The sequence below is a fragment of the Gallinula chloropus genome (genome assembly GCF_964237585.1).
Source record: "Gallinula chloropus genome assembly, chromosome: 3".
Classification (NCBI taxonomy): domain Eukaryota; kingdom Metazoa; phylum Chordata; class Aves; order Gruiformes; family Rallidae; genus Gallinula; species Gallinula chloropus.
Window position 1 is genome coordinate 5671465 of NC_140087.1, and position 19433 is coordinate 5690897.

A 19433-nucleotide genomic window follows, 5' to 3' on the forward strand; every position below is an offset into this window, starting at 1 on the left:
AAAACTTGGTGCAAGCATTTTCAAGTGCAAAAAATAATTGAGCCTGCATATGCTTTGAACACTGATGGTCGAATTTAAACACGGTACTAAGGCGATACTTCATTGATTTGCTGTGATAAAGGCCTTTGTAATGAATCCCCCAGGCAATTTATGGTCACATGCTATTCTAAAGCGTGTACAGCTGTCTTTCTTCATTAGTAGTTGAAAAAGAAATTTTCTCAACATTTAATAAGGTTATTTTGTTTTGTTAGTGTTTAGGGGTTTTGTTTTGTTTTGTTTGTTGGGTTTTTTTTCTGCCATGCTCAGTTGTCTTTTGTAGGTAGCTGAATTCTTAACAAATTGTAAGCCTTTCTGTGACTTAGTAACTAGTGTGTTTAAAAAAAAACAGGTCATGGTCAGAAACATTTAACACACACTAGCTGTAGTAAGTTGGTAGGTTTTGTGAATCTGAAATGTCATACCTGTTCTAATGAGGGGGAAAATTGTTTTGTGTTGCATCTGAAAAACCAATAGCTAGAAAAGGCAGACCAAGTAAGAGAGACCCTCTTCCTCTTCTACGAGAATTTGAACTGGTTTTGCTTCTCAACTAAACCATTGGCATCTCTTAGACACCCAGGAGTACTAATACTGGGCCATGCCTATCTCAGAAGGCCCCACACATGTCTGTCTTCATCTGGAGTTGGGGTGTGGGTAGCACTGGAGCTGCATATGTGACCCCTGGGCTGTACGATGGGCCTTGTGAGAAAACGCAGTGCTGTTATTTTACATTTGATCTCTGAATTTACCTGGATAAATGCAAGCCATACTTGCTTTATAAGCAGAGTAATATTGTGTATATACAGAAACTCCGTGGCTGTAAGCAGGCGTTGTCAGAAGGATCACTCTGTGGGTAGCAGTATTGACCTCTTGGGCTCTGTAGTCTCAGAGTTGCTGCTGAAGCATAGCTGGTGCAGAACATTGCATTCACATTTTAAATAAACAAAGTGTTGTGAGTTTCTTTTGGTATTGCACAGGGAAAGCAAAATAATAACATTCTTGAAGAAACAGTGACAGCACAGCATGTTCCTTTCTTAGAATCTGAACAATGGTATCCAGTAACCTAAAAATAAAAGGTAAGGGATTAACCCTCTGTATCACTGAAAATTTTAACTAAAAAAGCAGAGTCAAAATGGAATTTTTCTCTTGGGTTACTTTGACCACCATCATTAATAGTAAATTCCTTGCATTTTAAAGTAGGAAGACAATTTATTTCTCCTCTGTGCACTATATAAAATAAAGAGCTGCCTATAAAAGAAGAAGCAGGAGCTGGATTGCATAGCATTTTAAAAGTAATTTCTCTTGTGAGTCCAGCTGTCCTTGATGAATAACAGAAGAATGGAAAAGATTTAAGCAGTGTACTTCAAGAGAGTGGTGCTTTATTCCCCATTCTGGCATACTACTAACAAGTATTACTGGGAACAATAATCCTCCCTAGCTCATTTCACTGTTGACTCCACTCTATTGTCCTGGGTAGGGATGATTATTGCGGGTAGGGGGAGGCTACCAGAGGAGACTTCTCACTTGGAAAACTGTCCTCCTCCTTTGTAAATACAGTTGTATATAAATCCTAGGAATGTGGAGTGTTTCTCAATCCCTGAGTGCAAAAGCATACTGTGATTCTCTCATCAAATTATTGAGGGTTATAGACAGGAATAGTGTCTTAGGACTCTAGGTATGGAGTACCCTTAGGACAGTGTTTAAGTCCTGCAGAATTACAGCTGCTGTCTACTGTCAAGCTCTCCCCATTATTTCCCCTTCCTGGGCTTGGCAGCCTGGACTCAGGGCCACCATAAATAATAGTGAATAGTATGGGTGTCCAGCCTCAAAGGCAGCTGTTTGAGAAAGCTCTGCTAGGAAGCCTCAGCAGAGATCTCCCCAGTGACGTGTCTGATAGGTGTCAGTGTGGACTCACTTCACCTTCCGCTCAGAAGTGTTTTCACAGTTGAGATTCTCATTGTCATTCCCTACCTGTACTATCTTGTAGCAGCATGGAGGCCTAGTGTCCCATTGATCTGAACCATGACCTACAGATATGAATTACTCAATTGTTCTGCCTCAGACCTGCTTTGTCACTATAGAGCCAGTTGCACTGTGGTGGGTTGGCTGTGTCTGATCCTGATTACTGGGTCCAGAGGTGACCCTGACTCACTGGTTTAACATTGGATCATCCTCATCACTGTGGAGAGGATTTGGGCTGTAGGGTGAGCCTAGTTACTGTCTCTGAAACTTGTCTGCTCTCCTTGCTTGGGTATGGAGGACTGCCTGCCCATCCGATGGCCAACCTGCCTTGGTATCTCACTGAATTCCTGGCTTCTCGTCCCTTGCAGCACATCCTGCCCTTGCTGGTTCCTGACAGGTTCTTCATGGAGCACCTGTGTTCTGCTTGTCTGCTATTGGAATATTGACTTCAATTACTAATGAACAATGGCCAGTCTAGCATTAATTTGGGTGGTACATTCATTAGTGATGATCCCAGACCGAGCAGCCTGAATCCCAGTGTTAAATGTTCAAATTTGCTTGATTACAGCCTAGTTGTGACAATATAGTCAGTGCTCTGAAATAAATGAGTTGACTTTGCTTCCATGGGGAAGACTCTGCTCATGATTCCAAAGCTATTTGGGCTGTGAGGTGGATGCAGGAGATACTGGGAACTAGAATTCCATTTCTAGCCAAAGATGTATATGCAGCAGTGAGGGAGTTAGTGTGTTTCTCACCTTGATCCAGGTATTGCTTTTATACCCCTAGATGGCATATCAAAAGCCTTTCCACATTCATAATGGGAAAAAGAGAAAACATTTAGGAATGCCTGTTGCCTGTATCTGTGCAGTCATTGAACTTCTGCCATTATCATTAAAAGTGGCAATTACTGCCATTTGTGACGAAGATTTCTGTGTGATGGCATTTGAACATAGCCTGTTTACTTATTTTCTTTAAGCCATTAAGCAATCATGAGAAAGGTGACCTTCAGGTTCTGCATACATAAGCCAGACCTGAATAAACAGCTTTCACAACAGCATCAAATCAAAACTTTTTTTTTCCCCAAATAGGTTTATATAAATTGTCTTGAAACCACTTTAATTGATGTAGCTGATATTTTGGCAAGGATTGCTGCAGTTGAAGATGGTCTTTCTTTCCTTCTTTATGGAGATGGAGAAAATGAAAAAACTGCCAAAGAAGATGGGTAAGAGTGCATTGATGAATAGTATTAGTGAGTGCTTCAATGAATTGCATTAGTCTTATGAGACTCATTTTCTCTTTTTTCATTTATCTATAATGTGGTATGTTTTGTTTGTTTGGAATAAAATACCTGATTATCAAGTAAAGTAGTGTTTTAGAGAATAATTAGGGAGATGTGTATAACCAGGTGAAATAGCAATTTAAAAATACTTTTATTAAGGGAAATTTCCATGGCTTACTTGTTTTCCTTATTTGAGAGCTTTCTCTGAATGTAGTTTCAGTGTATTCATAGTACTGCTGTTCAGGCCAAAGGCTCTCATTTTCTTGTTTGTTTTTAGAATAATTATAAAAATCATCCCAATTTATTGAAAGAATAAATACAATGTACCATTCCCACTTCATTACATCTACTAGAGACAGATTTTTCTATCAGAGACTGACACTTGTAACAGTGTAGTTAACTTAGGATCTGTGAGATCCTGTTGGTAGTAGTATTGTTAGCTGATGCTAAAACTTGAAACAGGGTAGTAAAATTGGGACTAGCCTTTAAAAATATCTAAGCTGCAGGTCATAAAGATGTATTGAACATATGTCTTCTAAGTGGAGGAATCTGAGAAGTTGGTATATTTTTAATGGGGTTGGAAGTAAAAGTATTTTGGAGAAAGAGTTGTCCTTTGCCTTACAAGCCTAGAAGCCTTCAGAGGGAAATCTGGGGGAAAAAAAAGGAAGAACAAGGATAAATTTTGCCTTGTAATGATAAACTTAACACTGATTAAGCAGAAGCTAAAATGATTGTCTTCCCGACTAGGCTCCTGTAGAACACACAGCCTGTGTACTTCAAATCTGTATGGGCTGGCTGGAAGGCAACGGATGCATTTTTGCTTTATTTAGACCTGTAGCCAAAGTAAAATCTCTTGCTGTATATTACATTTCTTCTGACTGCTGTTACAAGTTATAATAGAGTTTGCCCCTCCATAGTCGGTCATAGTTCTTTCCATAGGTTTTTGGGTTTTTTTCCCCTAGAAAAATTGAAGTAAATTTAATCAGAGGATTTGTTTCAAGACTTATGACTACAAACCAACATTTTAAAAGTGTTATTTTATTTCTAGTCCTACAGCTGTTCATGTAATTGTTCAGTTTACAAAGAAACTTCTTCATGACGACATTTCTCTTTTGTCTGGAGCTGAGATTTTGCCAGTTGTTACAGGAGCTTTCATTTTTGTATGTCGTCAGATGTACAGAACTTGTGAAGGCCTGCAGATGCTAATTCCTTATGGCTTGCATGAATCTATTGGAGAGGCCTGGAAAAAGGTAAATCTTATTTCAGACTGGAAAAAAAAATCTCACAGTAACAGGTTCAGCTTGTGTAGTTGTTGTGCTTTGCTTAAGGTGGCTTATATTTAAGTAGTGGGGTAACGCTTGGAATTGTTCTAGAAATTCCGTTCTACTTCTCAAATTTTCCTTCTGTATGTGAACTGAGCAGAAACTTAGTTTGAGACTTCTGTGCTTTAAGATTAAACCAGGAACTCGTTAGACCTATCTTTCATAGATCAACCCCTTTCTAAACATTTTCCTTGATGCTAGAGGTCATCTGATGTCACAATAGCCAGTGTCCACCACAGGTACAATCTTCCCTCTCAGGCAGGGATATTTCAAAAGGAAAATCTTCTCAGATTATGGTTTTAGTAATTTTTATGTTAAATTTGTTTATTGGTTTTGAAACGTAGGTTGTTCTCTGCATTGAGAACTGTAGGATTTTGAGTTAATGAGTTTAGTTCATTTGAATTGTGATATAAGTTACATAACTCAACTGGTGACTTAGTTTAACCTGGCAGAGAGCTGAAACAACCACATAGCCATTTGTTCACTCCCTGTCCCAAGTAGGAGAGAATTGGGGAAAAAAGCTTAAAACTCATTGGTTGTGATAAAGACAGTTTATTATGACAAAAAAGGAAGAGAATAATAATAATAGTAATGATGAAAACAGAATATACAGAACAACTGATGCTCAGCACAGTTGCTCACCACTTGCAGACTACTGCTGCCCAGCACTTCCCATGCCATGGTCTAAAACCCTTGCAGCTTCCCCCCAGTTATATACTGAGCATGACATCACATGGCATGGAGTATCCCTTTGGCCACTTTGGGCCATCTGTCCTGGCTGTGTCCTTAGCAACAACCAAAATAATGGTCTGTTATCAACATGATTCTTATCCTAAATCCAATAGTGGCACTGTGCCCACTACCAGGAAGAAAAATAATTCTATCCCAGGCAAAACCAGAACAAATGGTAACTTGTTTTCTCCTATTTTACACATCTTCTGGAGTTTTAAGAGTGATAGAGAAACAAATTTTTTCTTGGCCAGTTCTGATGGAATTCTGGGACAGAATTTGTACAGACTGTAAAAAAAGGGGAACTTAAGAGATTCAGGACAACTGACTAGCTTAATAGAGGAATCTTTTGGGTATTTATTAGATCGTGTTTATAAGAGTAAATTAATGACTACTCCCTTTCATTTGAGTGGTGCAATATGCATTTTCTCCCTAGAAACATAAACCAGCTTAAATCATTCACCTTAAACAGTGTTTCGCACACCAATTATTTTCAAGTACCATTTAAATTAGAAATTCCATCAAATATAAAAATATGCATACGTTTACCTCTGTCTTTACTTCTAATTATATCCATACCAATATAGATAAATTTATATAGTTTATAAATAAATAAAAATTGTCAGAATTACTGAATACATTTGGTACTGAATTAATTTGGTACTGAATTGTTGTTTCTGTTTTCCATCACCTGTGCTAGAAATGGACTAAAGAATTGCTTTCTGATGTTTTTGTTAATGTTGATTTTTTTTTTCTTTATGTGTCTGTAGTTGAAAAGTAAAGATTCTTAATAAAAAAATTAAAATACACTAGCTTTGAAATGGTTTCTACCTAAGGAAGAAATAAAATAAGCTTTTCTGGAAAAAAAAATAGTGCAGTACTGTATTCTGTCCCAAAAAGCACTGTTTTTTTTTTTAAATATATAATGAGAGAACAAGCAAGGTCTGGAGCTTTAAGGTGGTGTAAATAAACAGTGAGAAGGTATTTATTTATGTATTTTTATTTCACAGACAAGTTTGATTTCAGAAAGAGTACCCACTCCTGTAACTGGTACAGACTCAACTTCATCCATAAGTCTAGAGTCAAAAAACAAGTAAGTCGATGCTTAATTTATGCATGAGCACAAGTAGGAATACACACTGCTACTCCATCCCTAGTTGACGTATCTTTCTACCTTGTGGATTTTTTTCTACAAGTGTAGGGGTAGGTGAAAGGAGTGAAGTCATCCTAGTATAGATCTCAACAGAGTTACAAAATTGTTCTTGACCTTTTCAAGATTTTCTTGGCTTAGAGAGTTGCGTCTAATCTATGTAAAATTGACTTATAGTTGATTTTCTCTGACTACAGAAATTGGTTTGAGGAAAATGTGAATTAGAAGGCATAAAACAAAATAGCTGTCAGAGTTTATCTTACAGCTTTGATGTGGTGTTAATTTAAAATGCTGTTTTGCAGAATGGTATCTACACCTTCAAAATATTATGTAGCAATATTTGCAGCGTTCTGGCTGAAAGACTGATATATATTGAGTGAAAGCCATTTTTCCTTTTATACTAAAATGTTATGTCCCTTTATAGATATTCATATACATTAAGATGAGAAATGCACAAATACTTGTGAGCCTTGAAAAACCAGGGTGATGTTGGCTTTAGTGCAAACTTTAATTAAATCAGTAGATATTTTTATACTTTACCACAGATCTCATGCATAATTTGCAAAGATACCTCAACAGTTATTTAACCTAGTCAGTCATGCTAGTGGAGGCATGTGAACTAGTTATAGCAATTCAGATCTAGAGGTAAAGAGAACTCTAGGGATGCAGAGCTCTGACTGAGGTGGCTGTCACTAATCACTGCCATTGATGTAAGCTACAATTTCCTCATAGCATCTAGATTTTTCAGTCAAGTGCAGAACAAGAAATGCTGATATATTTCTGGGTGAAATTTTTGCTTCTGAGCATGACATGGCAAGGATTCTGCAGGAGAAATGATTAAAGTTTGGGGTACTGGTTGACTGCTACAGGAAAAGGTACATGCTGCCTGTTGGTGATAGGAGTCAGAAATGGGAAAAGGGAACTGAAGATGAGACTCCAGTAAGCAAATGCTTTTAGAGAAGAATGACAAGAGTCTAGTAATACTTGCAGGTATAGTACCTAGTCAAAGGTGATGTAATTGCTTCACTTTTCTTTTTAGGACATAGAATATTTTGTAGGCTGAGGGCATCATCATACTTTATTCTTGCAATTGCTGTTCTTCCTGCTGTGTTTGTAGAAAATACTATCCATTAACTGTTGTTAGTACATGAAGCCATTGTGTGTATTATTCACATAATTGTGTACTAATTCCTAGCAGGAGCTTTTATCTCCTCAAATGTGAGTTTGTATTAGTTCCTTATAGTGTTTTTACATTGGTGAGAAGTTCTGTGCCTGCTTTGCTAATCTCTGACTGACATGATTGATACCTTAACCGACTTGTCTAAAGTCAGATAGTAAGTTGTAAGTACATTTAATGATGGCATAGGTCTTCTGGGCTCCCCATTATGTCATCTTTCTGTTCTGTGTTCCTACCTAACCTTAATTTGGCAAGAAAAATTGGAATGTTTGTACAAAGTACAGTGTAATACATAAGATAACTTTCCCAAATGCTTTTTTTAAAAAAAGAAACTAAACCAGAATAGTGCTGTAAACAGAGTCCAGAGAATGAAGTGAAAATTTAGCAATTGTAGTTTTTCTTTTTTTTTCCCATGGTTTTGATTACTATTTTGCTACTCTTGCAGTTTGTTATGGGAAGAGACTTTATTAGATGCTTTGCTAAATTTTTCTGCCACACCCAAAGGACTATTTCTGCTGCATAGTACAGGGGCCCTGAATGACTGTGTGAACTTTATGTTCAGCAGTTTATCAAAGAAACTCCAGGTAAGCATTTCAGAGTCTATACGATTTGCTTTCTTTTAATGGTTATAATAAAATAAAGAAGAAAGAAAATAATAGGAAAATAAATCCAGAAACTGTTGTTTCATTTAATTTTTGCAAAAATTAATTTAAAATGTAGCTTGTCATCTCTGGTATTGGTGACATGTTGTTGGATGTTACTCATTTTCAGAATGTCAGGTATATATTTAATTTTTCTGAGTTTTTAGAGTGAAATTTGAAATGCTAAGCAAAATAGTTTTTCTTTTTTCTTCTAAGTGCAGATTCTTCTAGACCAAGTTGGTAGGTGGTGTTGAAATCTACGTAGCCAAAAACATTATAGACATCTTACTGAATGTGTGAAAAAACATTTCAATACTAATTGTATTCTATGCTGATGTTGCTTGTCCTAACCATAGTATTTTACATTTAAATATTGATAAGGTACTTGATAAAGGTGTTTGGTTTGGAATCTGACCATGGTAAGTTTGTTCAAGTCTAACCACACAGTGGATTAAATTTTGTAAACAAGTGTAGGAAAAAAATCAATATTGAAGAGATCATTTGAGGATTTCATGCCCTACAAATAAATAATGCTGCCCTTTTATATTTGTTACTAACAGACAAATGAGTATGAAGAGTTTGGAAACAGGGTGATTGTTACACAAATGGCAACAACACCAACAGGTGCAGTAGCTCTACAGAGTTCAGGTAAATTGAAGAATGTTGCTGTTATGATTAGCTACATGCTCTAGTCTTGCATATTAGAAAAGGATGGTGAGAAAGATGTTAAAAAATACAGAGTGGAATAATTACCCAGTATTAGCAAAGACTGCTTAAACGTCTCTTGGTTTCTTCTTGATGGAAATACATTCTTTCCACCTATGAAGTTGTTCACTTGATGAAGGATTTTTAATTTTCCTTACATTATGTAAAATGTTTTCTTTATTGGTTTGGTTTTCCGTAAGGTTCCAGTATGTGCATGAATGCATTTATATACATTTTAAAAAATCAGTTGCTAAAAGGTGAAGTTCTTGTTGATCTTCAGAATTAAAAACTGTTGATTTCTGTAATTTGTCTGCAATTTTCCATGGCTACTGGCTGCTCAGAGTGTGAGAAACTGCCAAGGCTTTAATGTTATTGCCTCTCCCATACAATAGTGAGATGGAATTGGTATTGTCTGAATTGATGATACTTCTCATATTTCAATCTCTACCACAAAGTCCCTTCAAATTTATTCTCAGGTAACTCAACTGTTGCCATACCACCCAGCAGTCTAGGTAGTCATGCTAAAAGTAGAATCTTATCAGTAAAGTAAAACTACCATCTTAAGTTGCTCAGAAAGTCCATGATGTGCAAAAGTTACAAATAATCTCTCTGAGTATCTAAAGGTGGCTGGTGAGTAATACAAATGACTTGACTAAAAGACTGTCAGAAAGGCAGGCAAATTCTGCCAGTCAGGGAAGCGGATTGTTAGTTGATTATTATTTATGCCTCTGGGATCTTTCAGAAAGTGGGGAACAGATCCACTTGAGCAGTAACCTATCTGTCCTGTTTAAGGTTCTCAGCCAAGTTGCTTGTTGCCTTTGGCCTCAAAGTTGTATGGTGGACTAAAAATAATCAGAGTTGATTTTCCAACCCTGAGAGGTGCTTGTATAATGTATGTGAAGGTTTATATTAAGGCTGTAACTTACGTGTGGATATTTCAGAGTTAGATGGCTATCATTCCACTTCTATATTTAACCTGTCAAATTCAACTAGTAGTGCTTCTCTTAAAAAGACTTTTTTAGGCCTTACCTTTTCATGGTGGCATGCTTGAATTTATTACTATTACAGTAAACCTGTGTTTTTAAAACCACCAAGCCAATACCAGCTAAACCTTGATCTGTAGCAGGTAACTTTTTAAGGAAAGTCAGCACCTTGTTTACATTGAAGATACATAAATATCTTCTCTAGTATAATAGTCTTTGAAAACTCATGCTGTATATTTTAGATTGAATATAAGCAGACTGCTGTAGAAAGGTAGTTTGACTAAAGGATTGATAATAGTGAGGAGAAGGAACCCTTTGGCCATTTGTCTTGTGAAATTTTAGTCCACAATGTAGATTATTTTGAGGATCTGAGATTGAATTTTGATGTAGAATATTTTTAAATATGAAAATTGGTTTTCTGGTATTCCTGTCACTCATAGAACAAACATTTTTTTAGGCTTTATAAAGGCACTTGTAACTGAATTATGGGCTCTTTTGGAGTGTGGAAAAGATGATTTGAGGATAACCCAACCCAAATCTACTCCAGTTGACCCTATTGACCAAAGCTGTCAGAAGGTGAGAAATTGCTTAATGTTCTGTGTTGGCATTGAAAAAACAGTGCTGTATTTCAGATATTTTTAACACATACCTTTCTGTAAATTTTTATTGCAACTATACCTGCTTCCTGGCATGTGGGGCAAAGTTAGTATGATATGCTAATGAAATGGTCACTGATTGAAAGGATTTTTGTGTTGTGTGGGCAGGTCATAATGCCAAGGACCCATTAAAGTCAATATAAAATAATAATTAACAACTGTGACAAAAGTGTAAGTCTTAAAATACTGGCCATTGTTCATGTCTCTCATTATTGTAGTAAAATCAGTGAGAGTCTTGTGTTCTAGAGTATGCTGTGTCTCTAGATTTTTAGATGATGATGAAAATACTATAATTTTTCAAAATTGCTTGCACAGTGTGATAGATGTCACACGTTTCACAGAGATTACTTTCCTTTTAGATCATACAGACACGTGCCAGGCTTTTCAGTCTTAATTTGGGCAGCTCTATGGCAAGTTCAATGTGCAGAGATGATAGGAACAAACTTAAAGTAAATGGCAAATATTTATTAAAGTTTCCTTGGTTGTACTTAACTGATTAACATTCCTTTTTGCCCCTTCCCCCCCTTTTTTTTTCTTTCTTTAGTCTTTTCTGTCTCTGATAAACTTGCTCACATACCCTGCAGTTTTAGAGCTCCTGAGTAACCAAGATATACCAAATAAACCAATGTATTCATTCCGTGAAGTACCCACAGATATCACTGTAAGTATAGTTTTTATTTTCAAAGAAAAATAAATCCTGCTGTGAAGACATTTTTCCTAAGAAAAACTGTGATCATAGACTTTTTTCTCTTACTGAAAGATATAGTAATTTTCTGCATTTTGTATTATATACAGCATGAGGGCAGTATATGCACATATCACTTTGGGTTAACCTAACTTTTCATTTTGAAATAGTAAAGATAATATAAAATTTGGTGCCTAATGGAAAGATCATCTTTCCTGGCTTGGGTTAGAATTAAGTTTTTCCATGGGAAAAAAAAAAAAGACATACATAAACAGCTCTGTGCATGCAGCTACATGCTGGAAGATAGCTATACTTTTATATAACTCCTCTCCCATTAACTGTGGATTTAAGCAAAAATTCAAAAAACCAAATTCAAACAACAAACTAAAAGCCAAAACCCCTTAGGCTTTCTTAATAGCACAGATGATTCACACACAGAAAAAAATCATTCATTGGAAAGTTACTGATTAAGTCATATTTCAGTCCTAAGAAAACCAGTATTACCATTTTTGTATTTAGTATTATTTTGTATTAGTTCATCCAACTGCAATCCAGTAGCTCATCTAGAAGGCACAGGAGAATTTAATCTCTGACCTTGAGTGGCAGTTAAAATATTTTTTTTTCTAATGAGGTAGCCGTTTGAATTGCTGTTGTGTTAAAGTGCTTGTTTAGCACAAGCTCTGGATTTATGGTAGTTTATGTTGCTTGGACCAAGTATATCATATGTGGTATGTTTTGAAGGGATTTTTGTAGTTATTTTTTCATAATACTGTTTTGATGGTTTCAAGTAGAAATGGGATTATAAATTTCATTTTTCCAATCTACTAAATATTAGTGTGTCCATCAGTGGATAATTTTTTTCAGTCAGTGGATAATTTTGTTCAGTCATCAAGTTTTCTGAGGCAATGGGAGCAGGGGAGATAAATGTAGAAGGTGACACATATTTAAGAGCTTTCAGATTCTGGTAGATCTTAAGTAATGATTTTTGACTTTTGAAAGTCTGTGTTGTTTTGGCTTTTGAGACACTTCAGCATTTTGAGGAATTCTCTAGGTTCACAGCAATACTGATAGAATTATTCAGAGTTCCCTAAAGAGTACAGATGTTTTGGATGCTGTATGTCTCATTTAACTACTGTGCAACAGTGTGTTTTGTAAGCCTAAACTAGATATCCAAAATTATATAGCTATCAGAAGGGAAATAGTTCATCTAGTGTTGATTTAACATGTAAAGTCTTAGGTCCTCAGAAAATTTCTGGTGTTAGGCAGACATATAGATTTGCTTTAACCATGATTTTGGGCAGTGATTGCAGAAAGGTGAAGATAAAAAAATCTGACCAGATATAACCATGGTTAGAAAGCAAAGAAAAAGCAATTTTGGTGCCACTAGATTTGTTCAAAAGACCTAATGGCTTTGTGTGCTCGTTTTTCTGTTTCTGAATCATATCACAGAAGCTGATTTGTAATATTTATGCTGAACGTATTTGATAATACATAAAACTTAATCATCTTCCTATGCCCTTTATTTCTTGAATTCCCATAATTAAAACATTTTTTCCCTCCTTTGTATTTTTCACTAACTAGTTGCATCATTGACTGAATAGATTATCAGTTGGGCTTTTATTCCTTTTAACTGTTGACTAATCAGATTTGTTTTGAGCCCTTAGAAAAATTTTTCTTAATACAGGCCAGATTTTTTTTAATCTGAGGGCTATATAAAAATATTTTAGAAAATGGAGCTGATGAACAGTCCTCTCTCTCTGTGACTGCTCTTTCTACCCTTTTGCAGACTCCAGGCTTTGATGTCTAGATGAGAGAAGGAGGTTGTTGCCAGAGAAACATCCCATGGCATTTAATTCTTTATATGTGCAAATATCTAAAAAGCCATAAACTCTAAAAAAATCCATTGCTTGCATTAGTGATTTTAACAACAACCTCGAGGTCTGAGTTGAAATTTTTTTACTGTGGATTTTGTTGTGAAGGTACTATGTGAAAAAAGTGCATTCTTTGCAGCCTTCTCTCCTACCACCTGAGAAAACCTAATAGGGAAAATATGGTTTAGCTGTATTTTTAAATGTGTTTTATGAAGACAGCTTAATTTGACACATTCTATATTTTTTTTCTCTTTTGTTACTACTGGGAGTTTTACTTGTGGTATTTACTTTTCTTTTGGTTGAAAACCAGAGATTTCATGAAATTATGGATCCTGACTTTTCTCTCCTACTTAGTTGAAATGACTGGATTTAACCAGTTGGCTAATAGCTCCCTCTGCTGTCTCTGAGACTATGCTACTGAAACGTGGCGAAAATGAAAATTTGGATTTAATCCAGATTAAATAAGGCTATAAAGATTTAGTAGGTTGTTTCTTCTGACCATAGCACAGCAATCTGTCTCGGAGGCAATAACATCAGTGAATATTTTTATGTGTTTCTTAGTCTTTTAATGAAATTATTTCTTCAGAAGCAATTTGAATATGCAGTGAACCAGAGGGAAAGATAATTAGGTTCAATTTGTGGAAGAAGGGGGAAGCAGCCACAGGTTGTTGTCTATTACATGAGATGCTGTAGGATGAAGGATGTAAGCCTCACCACGGAAGCCAGGCCTTGCTACACTGAGAATAGATGTCTGTGTTTTGAAGCATGTAGTGTTGGAGCCACCAGTGTTCTAACCAGTGTTGGAAAGAGTATTATACTGAAGGATTTGCTGTTCTTTTCAATAAAATAGATGTATACATATTTCAGACATACAAAGAACAGTTTAACATTTCTGTGGTGGTTTAATATTGAATAAGAACTAGGATGTGGGGATCTTCTTGTATGGCTAGTGATTTATGTTTTTTTAAACAGATTTTTTTTTCTCTAGCCTTCTGTATGGTTTCTGTTTGCCATTGACTTTGATGGTGGAAAGCACCTCCTCTTACAGAAGCAATTACACTGTGCATTTTAATAATGGATTTTGTAGTTAATATCCCTTTGGAACTATGATGTGTCTAAAATACAAAATCACACATGAGTTTGGTTTTTTTTTTTACATCTGTCTTCCTTTGGCAGGATATCATTGACAGGCTTATAATTTTGAATTCCGAAGCTAAAATTCATTCCTTATTCAATTATGAACAATCACATATCTTTGGTTTGAGGTAAGATACTAATTTTTTATTCTCTGGTCACATTAACTAAATGGGATATAACATGCTTGGATGTGTTGCTTCTAATAAGATAACATTGTTTGGTTTTTATTATGCATGAAGGTGAAATTCCCTCTTTTTTAACATAAGAAGATTAAATGAAAAATGGCTTAAAAAATGAGAATAGCAATGAATCTAATCTTATTACCTGTAAACGGATATATTGCAATATGATAAGCAGTAATAGAAATTGCATGTTGTTATTCTGCCTAGTTGATTGAAAAGAGCATGTGGTGTATCTGTTACGGTGCATAAACCAAAAGTCATACTAAAATAAATAAAGTATTTTTACTGTGTTGTTATCAGTTTGGTTTACCTTGTCTCCCTGTATCGATTATTTTTAGTGTATTTGGGGGTTGGACCTGATGATCTCTTGAGGTCCCTTCCAACCCCTATGATTCTGTGATTCTGTATTAGTTTAATTATCATCAATTTTGCCAAAACATACTTTGAGAAGAGTACTGTTTGATCCCAAATACTTCTAGAACCTGAAGCAACATTTAAAATATGCTCATGCTGTCATGCTCATGTTTTTTCATATTAAGTTCTTTCTAATGCTTTAACAGGGAAATTAGATTATGCTTTTTTTTTTTTTGTTTTCCAAATTTGAACATATAAACCCTTGAATTTATGTTCTTCTTAGGAACATATTTTGTGCAATTGACAAAAGATCTGCTGGATTGTACTTCACAGAACAGAAAACATTGATAACCTTCCTTGGGCAGGATATAGTACTGAGCTTTTTGCAGCTGTATTTGTACTTTGATATAACAGTAAAATTCTTTCATACTATGTATGAATAACCATAAGATACAGTCTCAGTGCTGATTGTTATCAGCAGATTAGAAGAGGAACAGTGGCAGAGTTTGGACTTGGGACATCCATGATTTTAATGTATATATCAGAAATGATAAATGCTGTTTCAGAGGAAATCGCTTGTTGGATAAGAATGAGAAGTCCTAAAATGAAATTTGAAAAATAGGATATTATCTGTCATGTAAGATTATACAAACCCCATAAAATTCTTGATAGAACTCCCTTTGATTTAATCAGGGGTAAGGGAAAGCAAGATGTCTTACAGTTTAAAATAATAGTTTGCCTTGAGATTGTTGTGGTGGGCTGACTGTGGCTAGAGGCTAGGTGTCCATCAAAACCATTCTTTCACTCCCTTCCTCAACTGGATAGGGGAGAAAAAATACAATGAAAGTCCTCTACAAACCTCTCCTATGACAGTCCTTCTCACAGGCTGCAGTTCCCATGAACTGCACCAGCTTCCATGGGGTGCAGTCGTTCAGCACCAGACTGCTCCTGTGTGTGGCCCCTGCAGGATCACAGTTCCTGATTGGAACCTCCTCCAGCGTGGGCTTCCCACAGGGCCACAGCCTTCTTTAGGTATTCTCCTCTTCTAGTGTGGGGTTCTTTGTGGGCTGCAGGTGGTTATCTGGTCCTCCATGGACCTCCATGGTCTGCAGGAGGCCAGTCTGCAGAGAGTGTTCTTCACCTTGGGCTGGTGGGGAATCTCTGCACCGGTGCATGGAGCACCTTTTCCCCTTCCTTCCCCACTTACTTGGTGTCTGCAGAGTTGTTTATTTCACATATTCTCATTCCTCTCCTGATGTTGCACAGGGCTTTTCCAGAGGCAGTACCACCTTTGCTCATGGGCTCAGCCATGGCCAGTGGCGGGTCCATCTTGGACCCAGCTGGCATTGACCCTGTAGAACATTGGGTAAGTTTCTAAAGATTTCTTAGAGAAGCCATGCCTGTAGTCCTCCTTGCTACCAAAACCTTGTCACACGCACCCAATAGAATTGTTTTCTACTTTTATGAGGGAAAAGAACAGATTTCTCCTATAACAATACTAGGAACCCTTGTAAGGTGTAAACAAAAATGTTATATTCAAGCCATGTAAGCAGTTTACTCCTGTGCTTAGAATATTTTAAACAAGGCCTGTACTCAATGAAGCAACAGAACTGTCCATAACTACACATGAACAATGTAACAAGCTCATCTGTAATCTAATAAAGTAAGCTGTATTGTTAGGTGATCTTCAGAATTCACTGTGGTAATGGCATTTTCTGCTGGACACTGACAAAGTAAAAAACAAGTGGAAATCCAGTCAAAACGCCTTCTTTCAAGAAAAGATTAAGTAACATTTGTCATTGTGGAAACCTACTTCTAAAAGTGGTAGATATCTTAATAATTAAGTAGTAATCAGATAAAGGAAATTTAAAAAAAGCTCACAAATTTAAATACAATTTTGAGCAGAAACTTTGTGTTCTACGGGTACATCTGGAATCTCAGTGACACCTGGAACCTCATATTTAACTTAAAGCCAGGACTGAATCTGTTAAAAATTATTGTTTAAAAGTCCTATTCCCCTTCCCTCTGTCTTTTACTGCCTTTCCTATAAAAGAAAGGAAGCTACAGTTCTAGGTATTTTCATATGGGGCTGTGTATGCCACAGGTAACGTAAGAGTGTGTTTTCTTATTGTTTGAATGGCTTTTCATGAGCACTCAGGGCTTGCTGTACAAATATTTTTGCAAATAATAATAGAGAATTGGCACACATAAGCCTTTTATTATGACAAATTTGACTGCCTGCATGAAGAAAATTATTGCAGAGTTATTCAAAGTTCCCTATTAAAATGATACCAGAATTCTGGATGATTCTGGAATTCGTCATACTTAGTGTGTTATTTTCAGTATTAAGGCTTGCAAGAAACCCTAGGCTATATTACTTAATTGTGAGAGTTAAACAGTTCATTTAAAATACCTTTTGAGACCAAGTTCCACGAGTTTTTCTGTGAGTGCTGCTGACTGTGGACATCTGTGTTCTGTAAAATGAGCCCTGCCTTGGGTAGTCGGTTTGCTCCTTGAACAGATTGCACCAAGAATACCAAATTCAGCAGCAGTTAGATCAAATAAAATCAGATCCATGACAGATCTGAAAGTTTAGAATGTTAATTAGAAAAAGACTGAACAGTTGTGTGACCAAATAATTTTGGTGAAGCAGTTGTCTAGAAACATTTATCTCTGCCAGACTTAATACCAATAGTACAACCCAACCCACTGTCTTTGATCATTCACAGATCTCCACAGCTCTATGATTTGCTGTTTGGTCAGGTATCGTTGTGCATGTGGCTCACCTGGAGGTGCAACATTAGGCAGGATGGTGGAAATAAGAATCGTAAAAGTAGAAGTATAGAAACAGTTCCTAATTTCTGTATAAAAGGATTTTCAAACTGACAGTTCAACTTTTAAATTCAAAGCAGATTTGTACTCATGTAGAAGCAGGAAGTCTCTAAATCAGCTAATAATGGTTGACAAAAGAGCACTGAAGGCTGTCTCAACCATTTCTTAGAACAGCCTGAAAATCTGGGTGCACAGGAACTGATGCAAAAATTCTCAATGTCTTCCTATTTGAGAAGATTCTGAATTTAAATTGCCATCAGAGCAAAAATCCTAAAGAAAGGGAATTCACAGTAGCAACCACAGTAATAAATTCATAACATCCCAAACACAGAGAATCAGCTGTATTTCTCTGATCTGTGTGTACCTGTTGGTCTGATTTTAATAAGTTATTGGATGTGAGACAGGTTTACATAAAGGCATGGCACTGGAGATCTTAACCACCTTTCTTTCAAGGCTAAAATCTCCTTCAACCTCTGTAACTTGTAATAACAAAGGAATTAAGTAAACAGCAGGAACAGACTTTTTCTTTCAGACTGATGAATTATATGGCAACAAGGCAACGTACCTAGTATGTTCAATACAGTGAATACATCCGCGAGCCATTGAGTTTTTACAGCCTGCCAAGAAAATACATGCATAATATATATTTTTCAAAGCCTCTGCCTAAAGCATTATTTAGGCATCTACATAGTGCTGTTCTCTCTATTCAGAAACTGATTTTTCTATGAATGTTAGTGACACTTCGTTGTTAGCTGGATTAAAGTGTGGCAAAATACCAAATTTTTACCTTTGATAGCCAACCATCCTGTCCCTAGAAAGTACCAATAATCCAAGAAAGTATCAATAATGGATTTCTGTAAAGCCTTTAACACAACATCCTTCTCTCTCAACTGGAGAGATATGGATTTGATGAGCGGACTGTTGGGTGGATAAGGAATTGGTTGGATGGTCACACCCAGAGAATAGTTGTCGAGAGCTCGAAGTCCGAGATGGAGATCTGTGACAGGTGGTGTCCCTCAGGGGTGCGTATTGGGACCGGTATTATTTCATATCTTCAAGAATAACATCAACAATGGGGTTGAGTGCACCCTCAGCAGGTTTGCAGAGACCATGTAAACCTCATGAGGTTCAGCAAGGACAAGTGCAGGGTCCTGCACCTGGGTCAGGGCAATCCTCATCATCAATACAGGCTGGGACATGAAGTGATAGAGAGCAGCCCTGCAGAGGAGGACTTTGGGGGTACTGGTGGATGAGAAGCTCGACATGAGCCAACAATGCTCACTTGTAGCCCGGGCTAAACCTATCCTGGGCTGCATCAAAAGAAACATGGCCAGAAGGTTGAGGGAGGTGATTCTACCCCTCTACTCTGCTTTCATGAGACCCCACCTGGAGTGCTGTGTCCAGTTCTGGAGTCCCCAACATAAGAAGGACGTGGAACTGTTCCTTCATGTATGCAAATTGGGACTATTTAATTTTAAAGACAGAAAGTGCTTGCTCAGCTTTAGAGATAATTGAAGATATCCTACTTTGTAAAATCATAATTTATACTGCAGTGAAAAGTAGATGTACTTGGCCTGTGTAAGGTAAGGTTGAAAAAGGTGTATGTGTGACACTGCTCTGTGTCAATTTTCTAAATGCATTTATGTTTCTGTGGCATTAACTGAAAATTGTAAATACTGGTATTAGTCACGTGTTTGTCAATAATGGCCTCAGTATTACAGAATTACAGAGT

The 19433-nt window shown here is 36.6% G+C and overlaps 1 protein-coding gene across 1 annotated transcript in view; it reads left to right on the forward strand.

The window, feature by feature from the left end:
* Positions 1–19433, forward strand: part of TBC1D32 (TBC1 domain family member 32) — a gene marked incomplete at its 5' end in the record, with an annotated part of 77275 nt that overhangs the window by 16318 nt on the left and 41524 nt on the right. The window contains 8 exons of the mRNA XM_084261432.1: positions 3087–3220; positions 4326–4527; positions 6339–6421; positions 8101–8239; positions 8857–8944; positions 10442–10560; positions 11185–11301; positions 14373–14461. Coding sequence (XP_084117558.1) covers positions 3087–3220; positions 4326–4527; positions 6339–6421; positions 8101–8239; positions 8857–8944; positions 10442–10560; positions 11185–11301; positions 14373–14461 — 971 coding nt within the window. The remainder of the gene's footprint in view (positions 1–3086; positions 3221–4325; positions 4528–6338; positions 6422–8100; positions 8240–8856; positions 8945–10441; positions 10561–11184; positions 11302–14372; positions 14462–19433) is intronic.